The sequence below is a fragment of the Gracilinanus agilis genome, chromosome 4 (genome assembly GCF_016433145.1).
Source record: "Gracilinanus agilis isolate LMUSP501 chromosome 4, AgileGrace, whole genome shotgun sequence".
NCBI classification, from domain to species: Eukaryota; Metazoa; Chordata; class Mammalia; order Didelphimorphia; family Didelphidae; genus Gracilinanus; species Gracilinanus agilis.
The window spans coordinates 233,465,616-233,483,951 of NC_058133.1; the positions used below are offsets into that span (position 1 = coordinate 233,465,616).

Here is an 18,336-nt window from a genome sequence, read left to right on the forward strand (position 1 = left end):
CACTTTTACAGACTCTGTAAATAGGATATTTCAAATAAAACCAATTCCCGATAAAACCAAAAACAAAATACTGTCAGAAAAGCTTTTTTAGAAGAGAAAAATTAAATTAAATTAAAGGATAACAGGGTCCAGGCTACACACAAGAAACCTGTGAAATTTGACCACTGAAAAACTTTTTAGGTTTTTGAAGAATTGACCTTTCAAATTGATTTTTCCCAAAGAAAAAACATACAGAATGGCAGCAGTTTCTCCTGCCATCTATTGTCCAGTCTGTAGTACAGTGAAGAAGTCTCCACATGCTCAGTGAACATCTATGAAGGGGCTGTGAAGCTTTAGAGTATTCAGTTTTTCTGGTCTAAGAGGTAGCAGCAACCACGGCCACCTTCTCAGCAGCTTCCTTCTTGGCATGATGAGCTTGTAATACTGCTACAGCTTCTTCCACCTTTGAACGGAGGGATTCTGGAGACTCCAGCATGTGCAGCAGTTCTGAATTATCTATCTCTAGCAGCATACCTGTGATCTTCCCCGCTAAATTATTGTGCATGGTTTGAATCAATGGGAGCAAATGCTCTCCTAGCATCTGCTTCTGTTCCTGGGGAGGAGCAGCAGCTTAGCATGGAAGCTGTCAAGGGCTCCTGGCCTTGCACATGGACCGCTGGTTGAGGTGTCTGCAAAGGCTGGATGGCTGGATGGGGACTTCGGACATTTGCAGCATATTTGTAAGGAGGGACGGCTCGAGGTGCAGGGGTAGCTACAGAAGGTCTAGGAGATAAATTTTGCACAGCAGTAGGCACCCCCACTCTCTGAGGTGTAGTAGGGAGCCCTCCAGAAGCCTGGGTATTACTGGCTGGAGTCAGGTGTTGAAGAGCAGGGCGTGGCCCAGACTGCCGAATGGTGTTTGGTACTCCTTGGAAGCCTTGAGGTCTTCCACCTTGTTGCCATCTGGGATTGGGTCTCATCTGGGCTATCTGATTGGGAGCATAATAAGGAGGTCTATTCTGAGCCTGGGGCATTGCTGGCATGAAGTATCCCACAGGAGTTGGCTGAAACTGATTGATGATAGTGTTGGCAGGGAGGGCTCTCATTCCTGCAATACGCTGCATATACTGATTGGTTAGGTGGGCTTTCCTTTCTTCTTTCCTCTGTGCAAGTGCAACATATAGGGGCTTTGAGCCCACAATGCCCCCGTTCATTTCTGTTACTGCTTTAGTAGCCTCATCAGGTGAAGAGAAGCAGACAAAGCCAAAGCCTTTACTTCTCCCATCCTCAAGCATCACCTTGGCACTGGTAATTGATCCAAAAGGAGAAAATTCCTTCCTTAATTTTTCATCATCAGTGGTGTCATCCAAGTTCTTAATATAGAGATTCACCCCCTGGTAGCGGCTGATTCTCTCCTGTTTTAGCTGCTCAAATTTCCGTTTTAATTCAGCCTGGCATTCAACTTTCTTCTGTACCCGGCCTACAAATACCATCTTTCCATTGATGTCTTTTCCAATCATTTCTTTAACTGCCTTATTGGCATCTTCATGCTTCTCAAAACTCACAAAGCCAAAGCCTTTGGATTATGTATACTTTTTTAAAACAGCCCTGATTTGGCTTTGTAGTTTTCAGAGGGTAGTCATTTGTTGGTTAGTTCCTAAAGCTTCTACTCAAGTTTGTGAAATTAATATTGAAGTTGGATCATTTTCTCAGTTAAGGCTTTTATATCCTATGTTTCCAAACCAAGGGAAAACCTAGTTCTGTATTCTTATAGTAAAGGGTCATATAGGTTTATTTTTAAATCTAGAACTCAAGTACTTTCCAAAGTAGTGTGGATCAAATGAGATAATGTAAAATGGATTAACAAATTTTAAGAGACCACAGTAAGTCTCAGCAGTTATTATCTTCTGATATCCCTTGTATCTTCAAGGTACTCATTAATTGCAAGGACACGTTTGTTAATGTATCAGTTAACTCTTAGTTTTTTCAAGTGAGATTGATCAAAGATATGGGTGGACGGATTGCCTTTTCTGTAGATCATTTTCATTTGGGACAGCCTTCTCTGGGACAAAGATTGTAATGACCATGGCAAGAATTTGTATTTTTGTATCCTTAATGTTCATAGTTCATCTTCCCAAATTAATCTAAACAGTTGCTCTCTGTATTACTCTTTTGCTTTCATGACTAATTATACATAGCAAATGGTCTGTAACTGTGGTTGGTAGTGGAAAGTTACTGCCAGAAAGAGTAGGGACAATGAAAGTTGATAATTTTCTTACTATGTCTTGGTTCTTCACACTGTAGATTCTGATAGTTGATAATGTTCTGTTCACTTTGCAGTTTTGCTGACTTAAAAGGAAAAGGAAGAAGAGCTCTCTAATTAAAAGACAGAGGACAATATTTGGCTTGCTGGAATAGTCCTCTTCATAAATTGATCAGATGCTGCTGCAGCAGCTGGTCTAAATCCTGATATCCTAGGTGAGTCTGCAAAAGTTTCTGCATGTTCTGTCATTGTTTCAACTTTTTTGCATGTGACCCTGCACTGAGTGAGTGCTTTTGAAGACTTCCCTCTAGAACAGATATCTTATTTTCAGCAAAAACAGAGTACTCAGGCATAATAAGTTTTAAATATATGTCTGAACATGTGTATAGCACATGTGTGCACACATACACACCTACATAGATATAATGTTTATATGGTGTGTTCTAAAAGTTTTAATGCAGTTTTAATTTACTAAAATTCCACATACTTTTAAGACATTGTGGGAAAGGAAATCCGTATAAAAATAGATCATCCATATGGCTATATCCTAGCTTGACCTTGAAGTGGAATTGAATCAGAGGGTATTTGTGATAATCAAGCAGATTCCTGAGTAGAGTTCAAAAGAATTTCCACGAATGGATTTAATTCAATTTTTTCTGAGTGTAATTCAGGAAGTTCTTGAATCCTAATTAGTATACTCCATTACAAGTGACAAAGTTAGTAGTTGTTAATCAGTTCCCCCTGGCCAGGGTAAAGAAAAGAGACGAGATAGAAAAGTAGTACCATGTATGTAACATCTCTAGAATTTATTTGTATCTGAATTTATTTTGTAAGTTACTATTTGACAAGATTTGGGGATAAATTTTAAATTTGTTGTACCCCAGGTGCCAGTTCTATTGAAGCTCTTCCCTTATCCCCACTTTTTTTTTATAGGGTAGTGGTAAATAACTTTATGAACAAACAAATACCTTTCTGTTTCAGGTTAACCATTTTCTTTCCAGAGATCACTCATCTTCTTTGTGTTCCTTATAGCTTAATTTTTCCATATTCTGAGACTATTGGAGGATTGTGTAATATTCACTTAGAAATCTGTTTTCATTGATTTGGTTAATTTTCTTTCCTACAATTATTGGGCTCCAATTAATTTGTTACTCTAGTTTGCCTTTCTTTTGTGAGGATGATAATTTATGGTCTTAGGTAGCTTATTCAAATAGTTCCTTAGAGATCTGTAAAGATCATTGAGAAAAATTTAAAGGAAATGACTTCCAGGCATTGTTTGTTTACTTTTATTATTACTCTGTCTCAATCATTTTACTTTCAGTGATGCACGATGCCAATTGTTGATAAGCTAAAGGAAGCTCTGAAACCTGGTCGGAAGGATTCAACAGATGATGGCGATCTGGGGAAGCTCTTGGCTTCTTCTGCCAAAAAAGTCCTCCTACAGAAGATAGAATTTGAGCCTGCAAGCAAGAGCTTCTCTTACCAATTAGAGTCCTTAAAGAGCAAATATGTGCTGCTGAACCCCAGAATAGAAAGTATTGGTCGCCACAAGAGTTGTGATGAGGCACAGATCAGGAGACAGGGTAAATAATATATATTTGGAAACAGAGTATAGGCCAAAGAGTGATGGATTTAGATGTTTATATGTAGGTGGGTTTTTTGAGTTGCTTTTTTTGTAGTCTGAATAAGATACTTTGTTTCAGAGAATTCTCTTGTTACTTATGTATATCAATCACTTCCTCTTCTTACCTTTGCTTTTTCAGGCAGTGATCATGTGTTTGAAAGCTGTAGTGATGGTGTTCCAGCCCCACAGAAAGTTCTCTTCCCTATGGATCGACTATCTTTGAAGTGGGAGCGCATTTACCGAGTTGGAGCAGGTCTCCATAATTTAGGCAACACCTGTTTCTTGAACTCCACCATACAGTGTTTGACCTACACACCCCCTCTAGCTAATTACTTGCTTTCTAAGGAACATACTCGGAACTGTAAGTATAATTTTGAGTCATAAAAAATGACTTTTTAAAAAATTTGGTAATGAAGCTACATTGAGGTCATAAGTTTGTGATTATGTGTTGATTTTTTGCAGTGTGGCAGTGATTCATCTGGCCAGAATAAGTATTTAGATTAACCAGAATTTATTGTGTCTGTTTTGCCCTACTTGGATATCCTCGCTTTATATCAGTATCTCCAATCATTGAAAATAATCCAAACCTTATTAACCCTCTTCTGGGACTAGCCTTAGGAAGCATTTTCACAGGATTCCTTCTAACAATAAACATTCCTCCAACATCACGAATCACCATAACAATACCCACCAAAACCAAACTATCAGCCCTTAACCTCACACTACTAAGGCTTTCTAGTCAGCATAGAACTCAACTCACTAATAAACTCAAACACAATAAACCATACTATCAACTTCTCAAGCATTAGGTTACTTCATTCATATTATACTTCGAGCTTCACCTTTAATAAATTTATTTATAGGCCAACTAATTGTTACCATACCAATTGATCTAAACTGATATGAAAAAATAAGACCTAAAGGTCAAACCAACATACATTCTACGTCATCCTCATTAGTTACTTCTACTCAAAAAGATGTAATCAAAATATATTTCTATCCTTTATAATTTCAATTATTCTTATTTTAATATTCAATCTATGCCCACGAACAACCTCTAAAACAATATAAAGAGTAATAAATAAAATTCACCCTAACTTTACCCCAACTTCCCCAGATATCTTCCCCAGAATTATCACACTAATTCTATTAATAGAGCAAATAATAATATACTAAAAGCCACAATTTTTCCAATTGATAAGTAACTTTTATTTTGTAAAGTCTGGAAAATCTTTAGCAAAGCAAATTAAATCTTTTTGTTTGTACTTTCTTTGCTCATATACTTGTTCTATCTGAGAATGACTGTTCATTTGAAAATAAGTTGATGAGGGGGCAGCTGGGTAGCTCAGTGGATTGAGAGTCAGGCCTAGAGACGGGAGGTCCTAGGTTCAAATCCAGCCTCAGACATTTCCCAGCTGTGTGACCCTGGGCAAGTCATTTGACCCCCATTGCCCACCCTTACCGCTCTTCCACCTATAAGCCAATAGACAGAAGGTAAGGGTTAAAAAAAAGAAAGAAAGAAAGAAAGAAAATAAGTCGATGACATTAGGAATATGCTTAGAGGATTAACTCATACAATGTTTTAGGGTAAATTGAATTTTTTTCACCTCAAGTTCAGTAACTGAGAAAAAGAGTTGTGCTTTTTTTTTTTTTAAAGTTGACCTCTTTGGTTTATGTTTGTGCTCTGTTAATAGGAGTTTGAGATGCTGGTCTAAGTAGGTTAAAAATATTGAGGGCAGTCTTTGTTGTAGACCTTATGTTCCATGTCATATGGTCCAGAGTTAGTAGAAAGGATGAATAAACAGTAGGTAGCGTATGGCACCTACGTAGCTGCTCAAAAATAAGGGGTTTACTGAAAACTATGAAGTTTCTTTCATTGTGAATGGTAATCACTGAGTTCTGATCTGTTATAATTCATTGGTTAAATAAAGTGAAATTAAGAGATACTGAGTCTCAAATTCCCTCCCTATATAGCCCCTCCCTCACCAATTTAGAAGGCAAATAATATGACACTTGTGATATCCGTCAGGTCATAAAAAACATTTCTATATTAGCTGTGTTGCAAACCCCCTCCCCCCCAAAAAAGTAAGAAAAATATAGAAAGTGAAAAACAATATACTTCAATTCATACTCAAGTGAGTTCATCAGTTCTCTCTCCAGAAATGGAGAGCATTTTTCATCCTGAGTCTTTTGGAAATGCATTGATCAGAGTAGTTAAATCTGTTACTGTATAGTGTTTTCCTGGTTCTGCTTACTTCATTTTGTATCAGTTCATAGGAATTTTCCCAGGTTTTTTCTGCAACCATCCCTCTCATCATTTCTTATAGAACAATAGTTTTCCATCATAATCATATATGATAATCTGTTCCATCATTCTCCAGTTGATGGTTATCTCCTTAATTTCCAATTCTTTACCACCACAAAAAGAACTGCTATAAATATTTTTGAATATATAGGCCCTTTTCCTTTTTCTTTGATCTCTTTGGGATACAGAATTAGCCATGGTATTGCTGGACATATGCACAGTTTTATAGCCCTTTGAACATAGTTTAGAATTGATCTCCAGAGCAGTTGGACCAATTCACAACTCTCTCAACAGTGCATTAGTATACTTATTTTTTCACATCCCTTCTAGTAAGAACAAATATTTTTCTAAGCTTAATTTTGAAAATGCCTTTAGAAACTTGTTAAATTAAAAGAACAAAAAAGCAAGCAATGAACTTTAAAAAGATGATGCGGTGTTTTCTAGAATCAAGATTTTCCATGATCTCTAAAGGCTGTTTAGCACAAAAAAGGTTTCTTCGATGATGATCTTTGATTCTATGCTTATAGTAATCTTAGTCATCCATGTTCTTTTTGATGTTCCAATTGTTATCAGTTCACTCTTTTGTCATTTGTCCCATTACCATTGTAGTTGGAGACTAGTCAGAAATCTCTTTTTCTCTCTTTTTTATCTGCAGGTCACCAAGGAGGTTTTTGTATGCTGTGTGTTATGCAGAATCACATGATCCAGGCCTTTGCCAATAGTGGCAATGCTATCAAGCCAGTCTCCTTTATCCGAGACCTGAAAAGTAAGAATCAAGTGATATTACCAAACATTTATTTAGATCCAATTGCCTAGAACTTTGCTGGGTAGTATAGGGAATGTGTAAGATATATTAAAAATAGGAACTATCCTCAGGAAACAAGTTCTTGTTGGGGAAACAAGATTTATACATATCAAACAATAAGAAAAAATATAAGGCCATATATAAAGTGCTACATTTTGAGACATAGTAAATTGCAAATGATTCACAGATGGAAGAGGCTATTAAAGCTTAGAGTCACTGCGGAAGAAGACCTAATGAGTCATAATGTATGAACTCAAAGGTTCCTGAAAGATTATCTAGTCAAGTTCCTTTATTTTGCAGGTGAGGGAACTCAGACCCAGAGGGGTAAAATTACTTCCTCAAGGTCATAGAACTAGTTAAGTAGCAGGACTGTAATCTAGGATTTAAATCTCTTGACTCTTTTCTCTTCCAGTGTTCTTCCCATTACACTATGATGCTGTCTTCTCTTTTATTAGGAACAGTAGCATGGGACAATGTGAATTAGGTGTCAACCGACTTAATCTTTAGCTATGTTGTATCATTGCTGCATACTAAATAACCCTCTACCTTTGCCAGAAGCAATGGACAGGTTGGTTTTTAGAACAAATTGCAATGGTATTGAATAATTGCTTTTTTACTTTGTACTGACTTGTGAAGATTAAGTTAGTGAACTAAATATATATTCTTAGTTCCTGGTTAGTTTTATGGGTTATCTGCTTTTCTCTGATATATTAAGAATTAGCCCCTATGTACTTTGTACTTTGAGTTATTAAGGAATATTGAGGAAAACAGGGAATAAAGTTAATTGTTTAAAGAAGTAAAATTTCAAACTCTTCCCTTCTAGACTGATTTTTTTTCCTTTTCTATCCACAGAAATTGCTAGGCACTTCCGCTTTGGAAACCAGGAAGATGCACATGAATTTCTTCGGTACATTATTGATGCTATGCAAAAGGCCTGCTTGAATGGCTATACAAAGTATGTACTTGGTTTCTTCACTTTGGAGTTGAGAATTGGAAGCTAATTTCTCTCTACTTCAGCCACAAGTAGAGATGGTTTTTCACTGTACCTGGGATTTTACTCTTACTCATTTCTTACATTAAGATCTCTGACATTCCTCTCTCCAACCATAATTTTTAATCATTCTATTTCTCCCTAAGCTTCATCAACCATATTGCTTAATATGAAATTGCTCCCTGCAAAGTTACTGTGGTCTCTTTAATCACTAATTCTAATGGCTTTTATATAATCTTTTCTCTCTAGGTTTTTGTAATATTGCTGATGTCTTTTATCTTAGTCTCATCCATATCACTCATCAGCTTCCAGTAAAATGTTATCTTTATGCAGATCTCTGAATCTAGCTCCAGTCTTTCCTGAGCTTCAGTCACATTTCAAATTGGCTGTCCCAGAGACATCTTAAATTTAACATGTTGAAAACTGAACTCATCTTTTCCCCTAAACCCACCTTTCTTCCAAACTTCTCTGCACAAGCACCAAAATCTTCCAATATTCTAGATTCATAACTTTGGTGTTATCTTTAACTCCTCACCCCAATTATCAATGGCCAAATCTAGAAGTTTTCTATTTCTACATCATTTCTCATTCAGCTCCTCTACTCACACAGCTGTCTTTATTCAGGCCCTGCATTATTGTTTGCAGTAGTTACAGTAGCCTCCTAATTGGTCTTTCTTCCTGAAGTTTCTGTGCACTCTGATTTGTCTTCTATGTAGTGCCAAAGTGATTTTCCTTAGGGATTTGACTACGTCACTCCCTTAGTAAATTCTGGTGACTTTCTATTTACTTCTAGAATCAGATATAAACTCCTGTTTGGCTTTAAAACTTTTCAACAGCTTGGCCCCATCCTGTCTTTCCTGGTTCATTATATGTCACTCCCCCTCTTCCACTCTGTGATCTGGTCATACTGCCCTTCTTTCTAGTCTTCATACATCATAGTCCAATTTCTGCCTCATAAAGTTCTTTTCCTTCAGTTATAGATCCTTCAAATATAGCTTAAGCAACACTACCTACATGTAGCTTTTCCTGATCTCAACTGCTAGTGCCTTCATTCTGAAACTACCTTGTATTTAACTTTTTACAATTTGTATTTCATTCTCTTTATTTTTTATATACTCATATGTCTTTATCATCCCCACTAGAATGTAAGTTCTTTGGGAATAGAGATTTCATTTATCGTATTTGTGTCTGACACAGAGTAGGCACTAAACAAATGCTTGTTGATTGATTATTTTGAAGGGAACATACATTTATGGCAATCAAAAAGATATTTTTGCATTCATTACCTTTATAAACTACGTAGATTATTTTATATTTCTCAGACTGAAGCCTGAATATACTTCAAAGAAAGGCACATGTATAGCTTTTTTTGGAATAGCATTTAGTTCATGCAAAAAAAATTAGGAATGGTTTTTATGAAGTTTTCCAGATTGAAGGAAATTTATCTCAGCAGCCTGATTGAGAGAGAAAGCTTTAGCACATGATATTGTTTTGAAATCTAAATCTAGGCTGTGTGACTCTGGGCAGGTCACTTTATCCCCATTGCCTAACCCTTAACCATTCTTCTGCTTTGGAAGTATCCAAGTATCTAATATGGAAGGGAAGAGTTTAAAAAAGAAAAGAAATCCACATCTGTTGTCAATTATTTTTCCTACCTTGTCTGCCACTTATCAGCTATTCATTGTTTTGAGCCCTTTTTAAATTTTTTTTTTTTTTTTTGGTAACTCTTGAGTTCCTGTTAGACATAGAGTGTGTGTGTGTGTGTGTGTGTGTGTGTGTGTGTGTGTGTGTGTGTGTGTGTGTCTGGGGGGGAGGGGAATCTATGAAGAGACTTAAGTGAAAGAACTTCATACATACAAAAAATTGGGGCAAATCTGACATTCAAATGAGTTGGTTGTATTTAGGTTTGTTTTTAAAAACCCTTCCCTTTTGTCATAGAATCAATACTTTGTTTTGGTGCCACGCCAGAAGAGCAATAAAGGCTAGGCAATTACAGGCTTAAGATCTTAATGAGGAACCACAAATAAAAAGGAAGCTGAAAAACTCATGTTCATAGGTGAGAAACAATATTGCATAGTGGATAGAGAGCTGACTTTTGAGTCAGAAAGACCTGGAGTCAGGTCCTCTCTTTCATATGGATGAGCTTGGTGGTTCTAGTCATTTAACCTCTCAGTGCCCTAGGCAACTCTCATTTCTTTAGCATTTAGCACAGTAATTGCTAAATCTTCATTGATAGAATTTTCCTTGTTGGAAGTTCCCTATACCAAAGAAATCACAAGGTTAAAAAAAGCCAATAAGTACCTTAAATATTCGTGGCAATAAAATCTAATTGCTATTTATGAAGATAATCTGAGCATTGGCTGATTTAAGTGTGCTTATATCAATGGAAACAAATTAACATTGTTCTCTCCTGCATGAAAGAAAGTGTCCCTGCGTTTAGTGTTCTGCATTAGTGGAATAAAATGCCCTGGTTGTCATGCTCTCTCTGCTTTGCTTTGAGAACATTTTAAGAGATTTACAACAGTTAACCCACAATGCAAATTCTCAGTTTTGTAGGAGATGAGTGCTATCTGGGTATGTACTGATCTTGAAGTTTTTCATCTGTGTTATATCTTTTGCAGATTAGATCGCCAGACACAGGCAACTACTTTAGTCCATCAAATTTTTGGAGGTTACCTGAGATCTCGTGGTAAGTACAGATCTTTTTATTCCTTTCTTTCTTTGCTGGAGGTTAGAGTAGTAACCAAAGGAATCAAAGAATCCCTATAATTTTTTATCATTTCTCAAAATAGCATAAATAATGAAACTAGGTAGAACACAGTAGACCTCTTGAATGTCTTGTTTATCAACAGTACAGACAAACCTATTGATTATTGAAGAAAAAAGATTCCATTACCCTACTAATACATGCAGCTGCTCTGGGCTGCTTTTGGTTGGTTTCATGTCTTTTTGTTCTTGAATGATAGAAATTCCAATTGAGATCTCTTGCCAAGTACAATGATGCTTGCAAAGCTAATTTTATCACAATCTCTTGCTAACATTGTAATAGAGTTTTGAGAGAGAAAAAAACCACCTTAAAGGTTAGTAAGCCTTGGAAAAAAATGAGAAAGAGATATCTGCAGCAGTTTCAATTGAGCTTCTTTAATGCTTGACTAATTGCTCTCTGCTCTGTTTTATTACAGTTAAGTGCTCAGTATGTAAAAGCGTCTCTGACACCTACGACCCCTATTTGGATGTTGCACTGGAGATCAGGGTACAAAATTATAGCATTGTCACTTATATATATATATTTACATATATATATATGGCTGATTTGAGAAAGTGAGGATTTTAACTTTTTAAAAAGAGATGAATTTAAAAAAATTAAAAAATAAAAAGAGCTAGATGGGAAGTAAGAAATGTGTTGCTTTGGTGGAAAGGTTTATCGAAAGCTTTTTTTCACAGATATTTTTGGCATGTTCTTTTTAGAAGGACATTCTTTGCTATATTACTGCTTTTGTGTTGTGGTAGAGATGTTATCTGATTTTCAATAGGATAATCTATAACTTAGAGCAAACCTGAAATCTTTTAAGTGGAAAAATACTTGGATAATTCTGTGTGTCCAGCTTCCCATCCTCAAAGGGCTAAATTCAAACAATGCAATACAATTTTCTCATAAGTTTCATAATTGAATAAAGTTTTCTCACAAGACCAAAATTGGACTAGACTCATAATTGGATAGAGAACTGAGCTAGATCCAGTTTGAGTCACAACATGGAGTCAGTATCTTTCACTCAGTTCTCACAACTTTCAGTTCACAAAACAATAACATAGATTAGTGCCTCTTCTGATGTTTGCCATTTGATCTTGTTAGACTGAAATCTCAAAACTCAGAATTATATAATATAACATGAATATTTTCTTAACTCAAACAAAAACATTTTAATTTAGGTATTTCTTGTATATCTCAGCTTCTCTTTCTTTTACTTGTTTACCTTGTACTTGTCTCTTACAGCAAGCTGCAAATATTGTACGTGCCTTGGAGCTGTTTGTAAAACCAGATGTCTTGAGTGGAGAGAATGCTTACATGTGTGCTAAGTAAGTTGCCTTTTTGGTTTTTTCTCTGTGCCATTTTTCTAGTTTGTCAACTCCCTTGGATATTTCCTAATGCTGTGGTATTCTTTTTTAATTCTACTTGCCAAGATGGTTTTCCAGTCGCCAAAATCACTTTCTTATTATCCTGTAAAGCATTTTTTTCTCCCTCTTTTTTTTTTTTTAGACTCTTACCTTCTGTCTTAAAATTGAATCTAAGTTATCAGTCTAGGGCTGGGCAGTTGGGGTTAAGTGACTTACCCAGGGCCATATAGCGGGGAAGTATCTAAAGCCAGATGTGAACCCAGGAATATATTGGGAATTATGCACCTCTGCAATTGTGTCCATCTTCAGACCTGGCTCCTGACCTCCGTTTCTCCCTTTTACTATAGTTCTTCCTAAAGTTTGATCACTTATCTCCTGTCCACTCTGTTTGTTGAATCCAAGTAAGTGATGATGACGACAAAGAAGACAGAGGATACTTAGAATAAAATGGTTTTTAGACCATAGATAAATTTAACATAGGGGTTTGTGCTATAAATGTGAGGAGGAACTAAATTGTATATGTTATAAACAAAACCATATGGGAAAAGAGAAGTTATCTCTGTGTCCCTATTAATGCAAATAATGATTCCTTCTGAAGTGGTCGTATTATTTGAATTTGTATTGCATATCTCTTCATTGGCCTAGAAATAATTACCTTATTTTACACAATTATAATTTTGAATATTGAAAATTTATACATACGTAGCCAATCCAGGGATATGATGTTTGCATCAATATAGACCTGGCTATGTAGCTCTCCTGGTTGTTACATACTATTTTTCTCTTTAGACTGTATTGTGTGTTGATATCAGGGACCATGTTTTTGCCCTAATTTGTGACAAATTGCTTAGCACAGCACATGTACATAGCAAGTGCTTAATAAATATTTTTTGACTAACTAATCCTATGGAACTCATGGTAGCTATGGGATCTCAGCCTTTGGATCATTATCCTCTTTTCTTGAGTTCAGTATTAGACTTATTTTCTTGTTTTCCTCCTTAACTCTTATTTATGTGAGGAGACTTTCAAACTCCCTAAATTAATTCCTTAGTTTCCTTATTTCATAACTTAGTGTAGTAGGTAATTTTGTTGATTAAAAGCTATTTCCTTTATCTGATCATAATCTAGCATATTCCATCTATCCTCTAAACTTAGGACCCCTCTGAGCCCTTTTTACTCCTTAATACTTTCTCAGGCTATTAGTCCTACTTTTCCAGTCTCTACTCCGTTGTTAACCAGTTGTACTTCAGATTATTCTCTACTCAAAATTCTTGCTCAGTAGATTTTTTTTCCTTTGACAGACTCCAATCCTGCATTATTCTGCTCCTTCTCATAGGCTTCTCTCTGAAGACGAAAGTAATCCTACACCTGTGCTAAATACATTACACATTTATGTTAAACAATTTTATATTAACTAAGGCCTCAATACAACAGGGCATTTTTTTTATTCCTATCTAGTTCCAGACCTCTCCTTTAGTCTTCCTCTGAACCATGCTCCTCTCAACCTTTGCTTCACCTTCTTAAAGAAGGTGCTTATTGAAGAAGGAGCTTATTGATCATAAGCTCTCCTTTTCATCTACAATTCATTTAACATCTCTTTCCTCCTCCTAGTCTTCTTGCCAAGACCATTCTATCTCCACGTGTCCATGATCCAATCCCATCCCATCCTCAAATCATTTCCCCTATCTACTGACTACTGACTTAAAACATACTCAAATCTCCAAAATTCTGGGGGAGAAAAGATCCTTTGGATTCTACCATTTTAGAGCTCTGGGTCTCAGACACTTCCTAGCTGTGGGCAAGTCTTAACCCTGTTTACTTTAGTTTCTCATCTGTACAAGTAGCTGGAGAAGGAAATGACAAACCACTAGTATCTTTGCCAAGAAAACCCCAAATGGGGTCACAAATTGTTGCACACGACTGAACAACAACTACACTGTAGATGACTCACAGATTTATATATAAAGGCCTCTTTTCTCCCTTGAGCTTCAATAATGCATCACTAGTCTAGAGGACATTTTAACTGGATGCTACACATCTCAAACTTAACATGTCTAAAACTGAGCTCCTCATCCAGCCAAGCTTGCCCCTTTCCCAAATTTCCCTACTCTTATTCTTATGTCACAGATTCAAAAATTTGGGGTTGTCCTCTACTTTTCATTATTATTCACACTGTATGCCCCATCAACGATCAATTCTCACATTTTCTACCTTTGCCACCTTATATCCAACTCTCTAATCATACAGCTTCAGATCAGGCATTTGTTCTCTCTTGCCTAGTCATTTGCAGTGGTATCCTAATTGGTTTCTTTGCCATATGTCTTTCTCTATTCCATCCTTTGCATTGCTGAAGTGATTTTCCTAAACCATACATTGTATCTTAGTACTTTCTTATTCAGTAAATTTAAATGGATTAGGGGCAAGGAGGTGGCCCAGTGGATTGAGTATTGGTCTTGGAGTCAGGAATTCCTGAGTTCAAATCTGGCCTTAAGTACATAGTAGCTCTGTGACCTTGGATATGTCACTTAAACTTAACCCTTTTTGCCTTAGTTTTTTCATCTACAAAAGGAGCTAAAGAAGGAAATGGTAAACCACTCCATTATTATTGCCAAGAAAACCCCAAGTAGGGTCACAAAGAGTCAAATATGACTGAATAACAAAAACAAACTTAAATGACTCCCTTTTGCCCCTAGCATAAAACATAAACCTCTCTTTGGCTTTTAAAACCATTTTTAACCTGATCTGAACCCATCTTTCCTGCCTTATTACATGTTATATATCATTTCCCTTTCTATACCCTTACCAAACTTACTTTAATTCTTTGGTAGCAAAGTAGGGGACTGTGTATGCAAAATGTTGATTTGTTTCTTTCACATGTTGGTTGGTTTTGCTTAGCTTTGTTACTAAGAACAAAGTAGGGCTTTTGGGGGAGGAGCTATACATCTGGAAAGGACAGTGTTGTGTGATAGATAATCAATAAAACTTTATAAGTGCAATGCATAAGGATTTTATTTTAACCTCATGCATTGCCCCATCTTTAAAAAATAGCTTCCAGTTCCTTACGTGATGCTGAACTGTCCCAAAGTAAAGAATAACTTTGTGGGGATTATCTGTTTTTGTGCATTACTCCCAAATTATATATATAAGTGAATAGTTCTAAAGTATAAGCTAATACAGGTTTTTATTTTTCCTTATAGATGCAAGAAAAAAGTCCCAGCAAGTAAGCGCTTCACAATTCATAGGACATCCAATGTCTTAACCCTCTCCCTGAAGCGCTTTGCAAACTTCAGTGGGGGTAAAATTACCAAGGTGAGTTTCTTATCAAGAATCACTCCATTGGGGGCAGCTGGGTAGCTCAGTGGATTGAGAGCCAGGCCTAGAGATGGGAGGTCCTAGGTTCAAATGCGGCCTCAGACACTTCCCAGCTGTGTGACCCTGGGCAAGTCACTTGACCTCCATTGCCTACCCTTACCACTCTTCCACCTATAAGTCATTACACAGAAGTTAAGGGTTTAAAATTAAAAAAAAAAAAAAAAAAGAAGCATTCTGTAGGCACCAGAGCTTTGGCAACTGTACAAGACACCCACCATCTGCCTTCCCATTGGAAAAGCAGATATTAATGACAGATAATATGATTTTAGACAAATATGCATTAAAATTATTTTCATATAACTCTTTTTTTCCCCCTTTTTTAAAAAAATAAAACCCTTACCTTCCGTCTTGGAGTCAATACTGTATATTGGCTCCAAGGCAGAAGAGTGGTAAGGATAGGCAATGGGGGTCAAGTGACTTGCCCAGGGTCACCCAGCTGGGAAGTGTCTGAGGCCAGATTTGAACCTAGGACCTGCCATCTCTAGGCCTGGCTCTCAATCCACTGAGCTACCCAGCTGCCCCCTCATATAACTCTTAAATACCTGGTTGAGGAGTCAAGTGGCATAGTGGATAAAGTGCTAGGTCTGGAGTCAAGAGTCAGGAAGATTAATTTTCCCGAGTTCAAATGTGGCAAGTCACTTAACCCTGTTTGCCTCAGTTCTTCATCTGTAAAATGATCTGGCAAAGGAAATGCAAACAGCTCCAGGATCTTTGCCAAGAAAACCCCAAATAAGGTCATGAAGAGTTGAACACTACTCATATAACAAAACAACAACAAAAAAGCAGTTTTCAAAATGAAATTTTGGATTGAAGTTTTGGATTATTTTTATTTGATCTGTACATAATTATTTATTTTTTATTTTTGTATATTAAAATTCAATGAGGCAAAAAGAAAAATGTCAACATGTTTCATTTCCCATCATTGTTGAGAGAATAGTTTTTCCTGTAATGTCCCTGGTATAAATTGCCAATTTTGTTGAAGTCTTCATTTTTCATCTTATTCTCCAGGAAAAAAAAGTTTGTGGAATAATCTTAGTCTTGACCCATTCTATAAAAATAAGATTTACTAGAAAAAGTAAGTATAGTAATCTGTAAATTTTATTTTAAATAGCTCAGATTAGGTGTTAATGCCCCAAAGAGGGGGGCTGAATGGGCCCAAGAGTACCCCAGGTAAGGTCTGGTGAAAAGAGTCAACACAAAGTTTGGGGTCATAATGCCTTGATTGCTGGTGACAATCAAGTACCAGTTTATTGAAAGAATACAGGAGCTTTTAAAGACAAAAACCACAAGGAATTTTTCTCATGAGAATTGAAGCAACTTTCTCAAAACAAGGTAGCCTTGAGAAGGGGACCTTGGGCAAGGAACTGTGGGAAGATAACAGGAACTGAGAAAGGGGAGAAGTAGATGCTGATAAAACATGTTTATCTGTCTGGGAAATAAGGTCTGGGAAAGAAGCCTAGGAAAAGATTATTGCCTCAAATCAGCAACTTGTTGAGAAATGTGGAAACTGAGGGAATCGGCTATTTTGATGGTGGGAAATGTGGAAGGGATCTCAGACCTTAGTCAGACCCTGGACCTAACCTGACATCAGAGGTCAACAGACCTTTCCCTTTTCAGACCCTGAGACCTCAGTCCCTAATATCTCCTCCCTTTTTATTTATTAAAAATGATGGAAAGACCTGATGGAGGCAATAAGCAGTTGCTGCAGAAAAAAATAAAGATAAGGGAAGGAAATAAGAGGAATATGCTTAAAGGCTTCACAAGTAACAGGTTATCTACAATAATGACTACAGAAAACATTAAGGTATGTAAATCAAAGAAAGGGAAAATACAATAGGTCAAATTGCAGTTAACACAAGTATACAAAAAAGAATTATTACTAAAAGTGATACAAGTCTACTGGGTCACTGTCATCTCCCCCCATTTATTTGTTTTAGCTGTAACTTAAGGCTATGAATGGCAACTTATAACTGCCCATAAGAAGATGTGAAACTTTGGAAAAGGCAAGAGAGGGCAAAGGATATGAGGAGGGCTAAAAGGCTTAAAGCTATCATAAGGAGATGTGGGAATCCCAAAGTGATATGCTTAAAGGCTTGTACAAAGTCTGAAGGGTTAAAGGGGAGGGTAAATTATCCAAGTGGCTTTGAGAAATCTGCAGTATGTCTACATGTAGTTGTATCAAATAATTTGTATCATTGAGTTGTGTCTATTGGTTAAGAAGATAGTGTTTCATATGATCCCAAGGACTTATTCCACAGTAGTGGAGAAACACAGATGGCAGTGTAATCAGCATGACAAGCAAGTTTTTGTCTGAGGATAAGTGATTGTAAACGATCTCCAAGCCAGAGAAGATTGCTTTCTAGGATATCAATTTTAGCTTCGATGTCTATATCTATTTGTTCTTGCATATGCCATGTATTAGATATATTGGTTGTGAGGTTATTAATGTAAGAAGCAGTTTGGATCTCTTGGGTAATAGCTACAGCTACTGTGGTAGTAGAGATAAGCATCATGACAAGGGAGACTGTGATTATAATGAGGAGACCTATGGCCCATTGTGTATGTGCTAATTCATGTTGGATCTGTTGAATCATATATGCTTACCTAGAGTGGTACTAAGGGGTAGATATATAGATAGGTACCAAAATATGAGCAGGTTGCCTTATAATGATAAGAGCTGAGATGTCAAGATTTATAATACTTGGACACGGTGTGATACAATTGGTCAAATTACAGTTTGACCATGAAATAATGGAAAGAACCATTAACAAAAATTAAACAATCCCACCATGATGAACTGAACTAAAGCTTTAACATAAGACGAGAGATAGAGTAAGGAGGGGGAGCAGGGAAGTCCCAAGTCTCCACTGTGGCAACAAGG

The 18,336-nt window shown here is 36.6% G+C and overlaps 2 protein-coding genes across 2 annotated transcripts in view; one reads left to right on the top strand and one right to left on the bottom strand.

Moving 5' to 3' along the window:
* Positions 1 to 355: 355 nt before the first annotated feature.
* Positions 356 to 1,514, bottom strand: LOC123245545 (polyadenylate-binding protein 4-like). The gene is given in 2 exon segments (XM_044674472.1): positions 356 to 610; positions 612 to 1,514. Coding segments are annotated over 2 exon segments (1,143 nt in total). The 5' UTR covers positions 1,500 to 1,514.
* Positions 1,515 to 3,563: 2,049 nt separating this feature from the next.
* Positions 3,564 to 18,336, top strand: part of USP36 (ubiquitin specific peptidase 36) — a 40,433-nt gene continuing 25,660 nt past the window's right edge. Inside the window, exons 1-8 of the mRNA XM_044674471.1 lie at positions 3,564 to 3,825; positions 4,006 to 4,227; positions 6,827 to 6,937; positions 7,829 to 7,931; positions 10,589 to 10,656; positions 11,150 to 11,220; positions 11,962 to 12,044; positions 15,281 to 15,392. Of these exons, the coding sequence (XP_044530406.1) occupies positions 3,573 to 3,825; positions 4,006 to 4,227; positions 6,827 to 6,937; positions 7,829 to 7,931; positions 10,589 to 10,656; positions 11,150 to 11,220; positions 11,962 to 12,044; positions 15,281 to 15,392 (1,023 nt within the window). The 5' untranslated portion in view covers positions 3,564 to 3,572. The remainder of the gene's footprint in view (positions 3,826 to 4,005; positions 4,228 to 6,826; positions 6,938 to 7,828; positions 7,932 to 10,588; positions 10,657 to 11,149; positions 11,221 to 11,961; positions 12,045 to 15,280; positions 15,393 to 18,336) is intronic.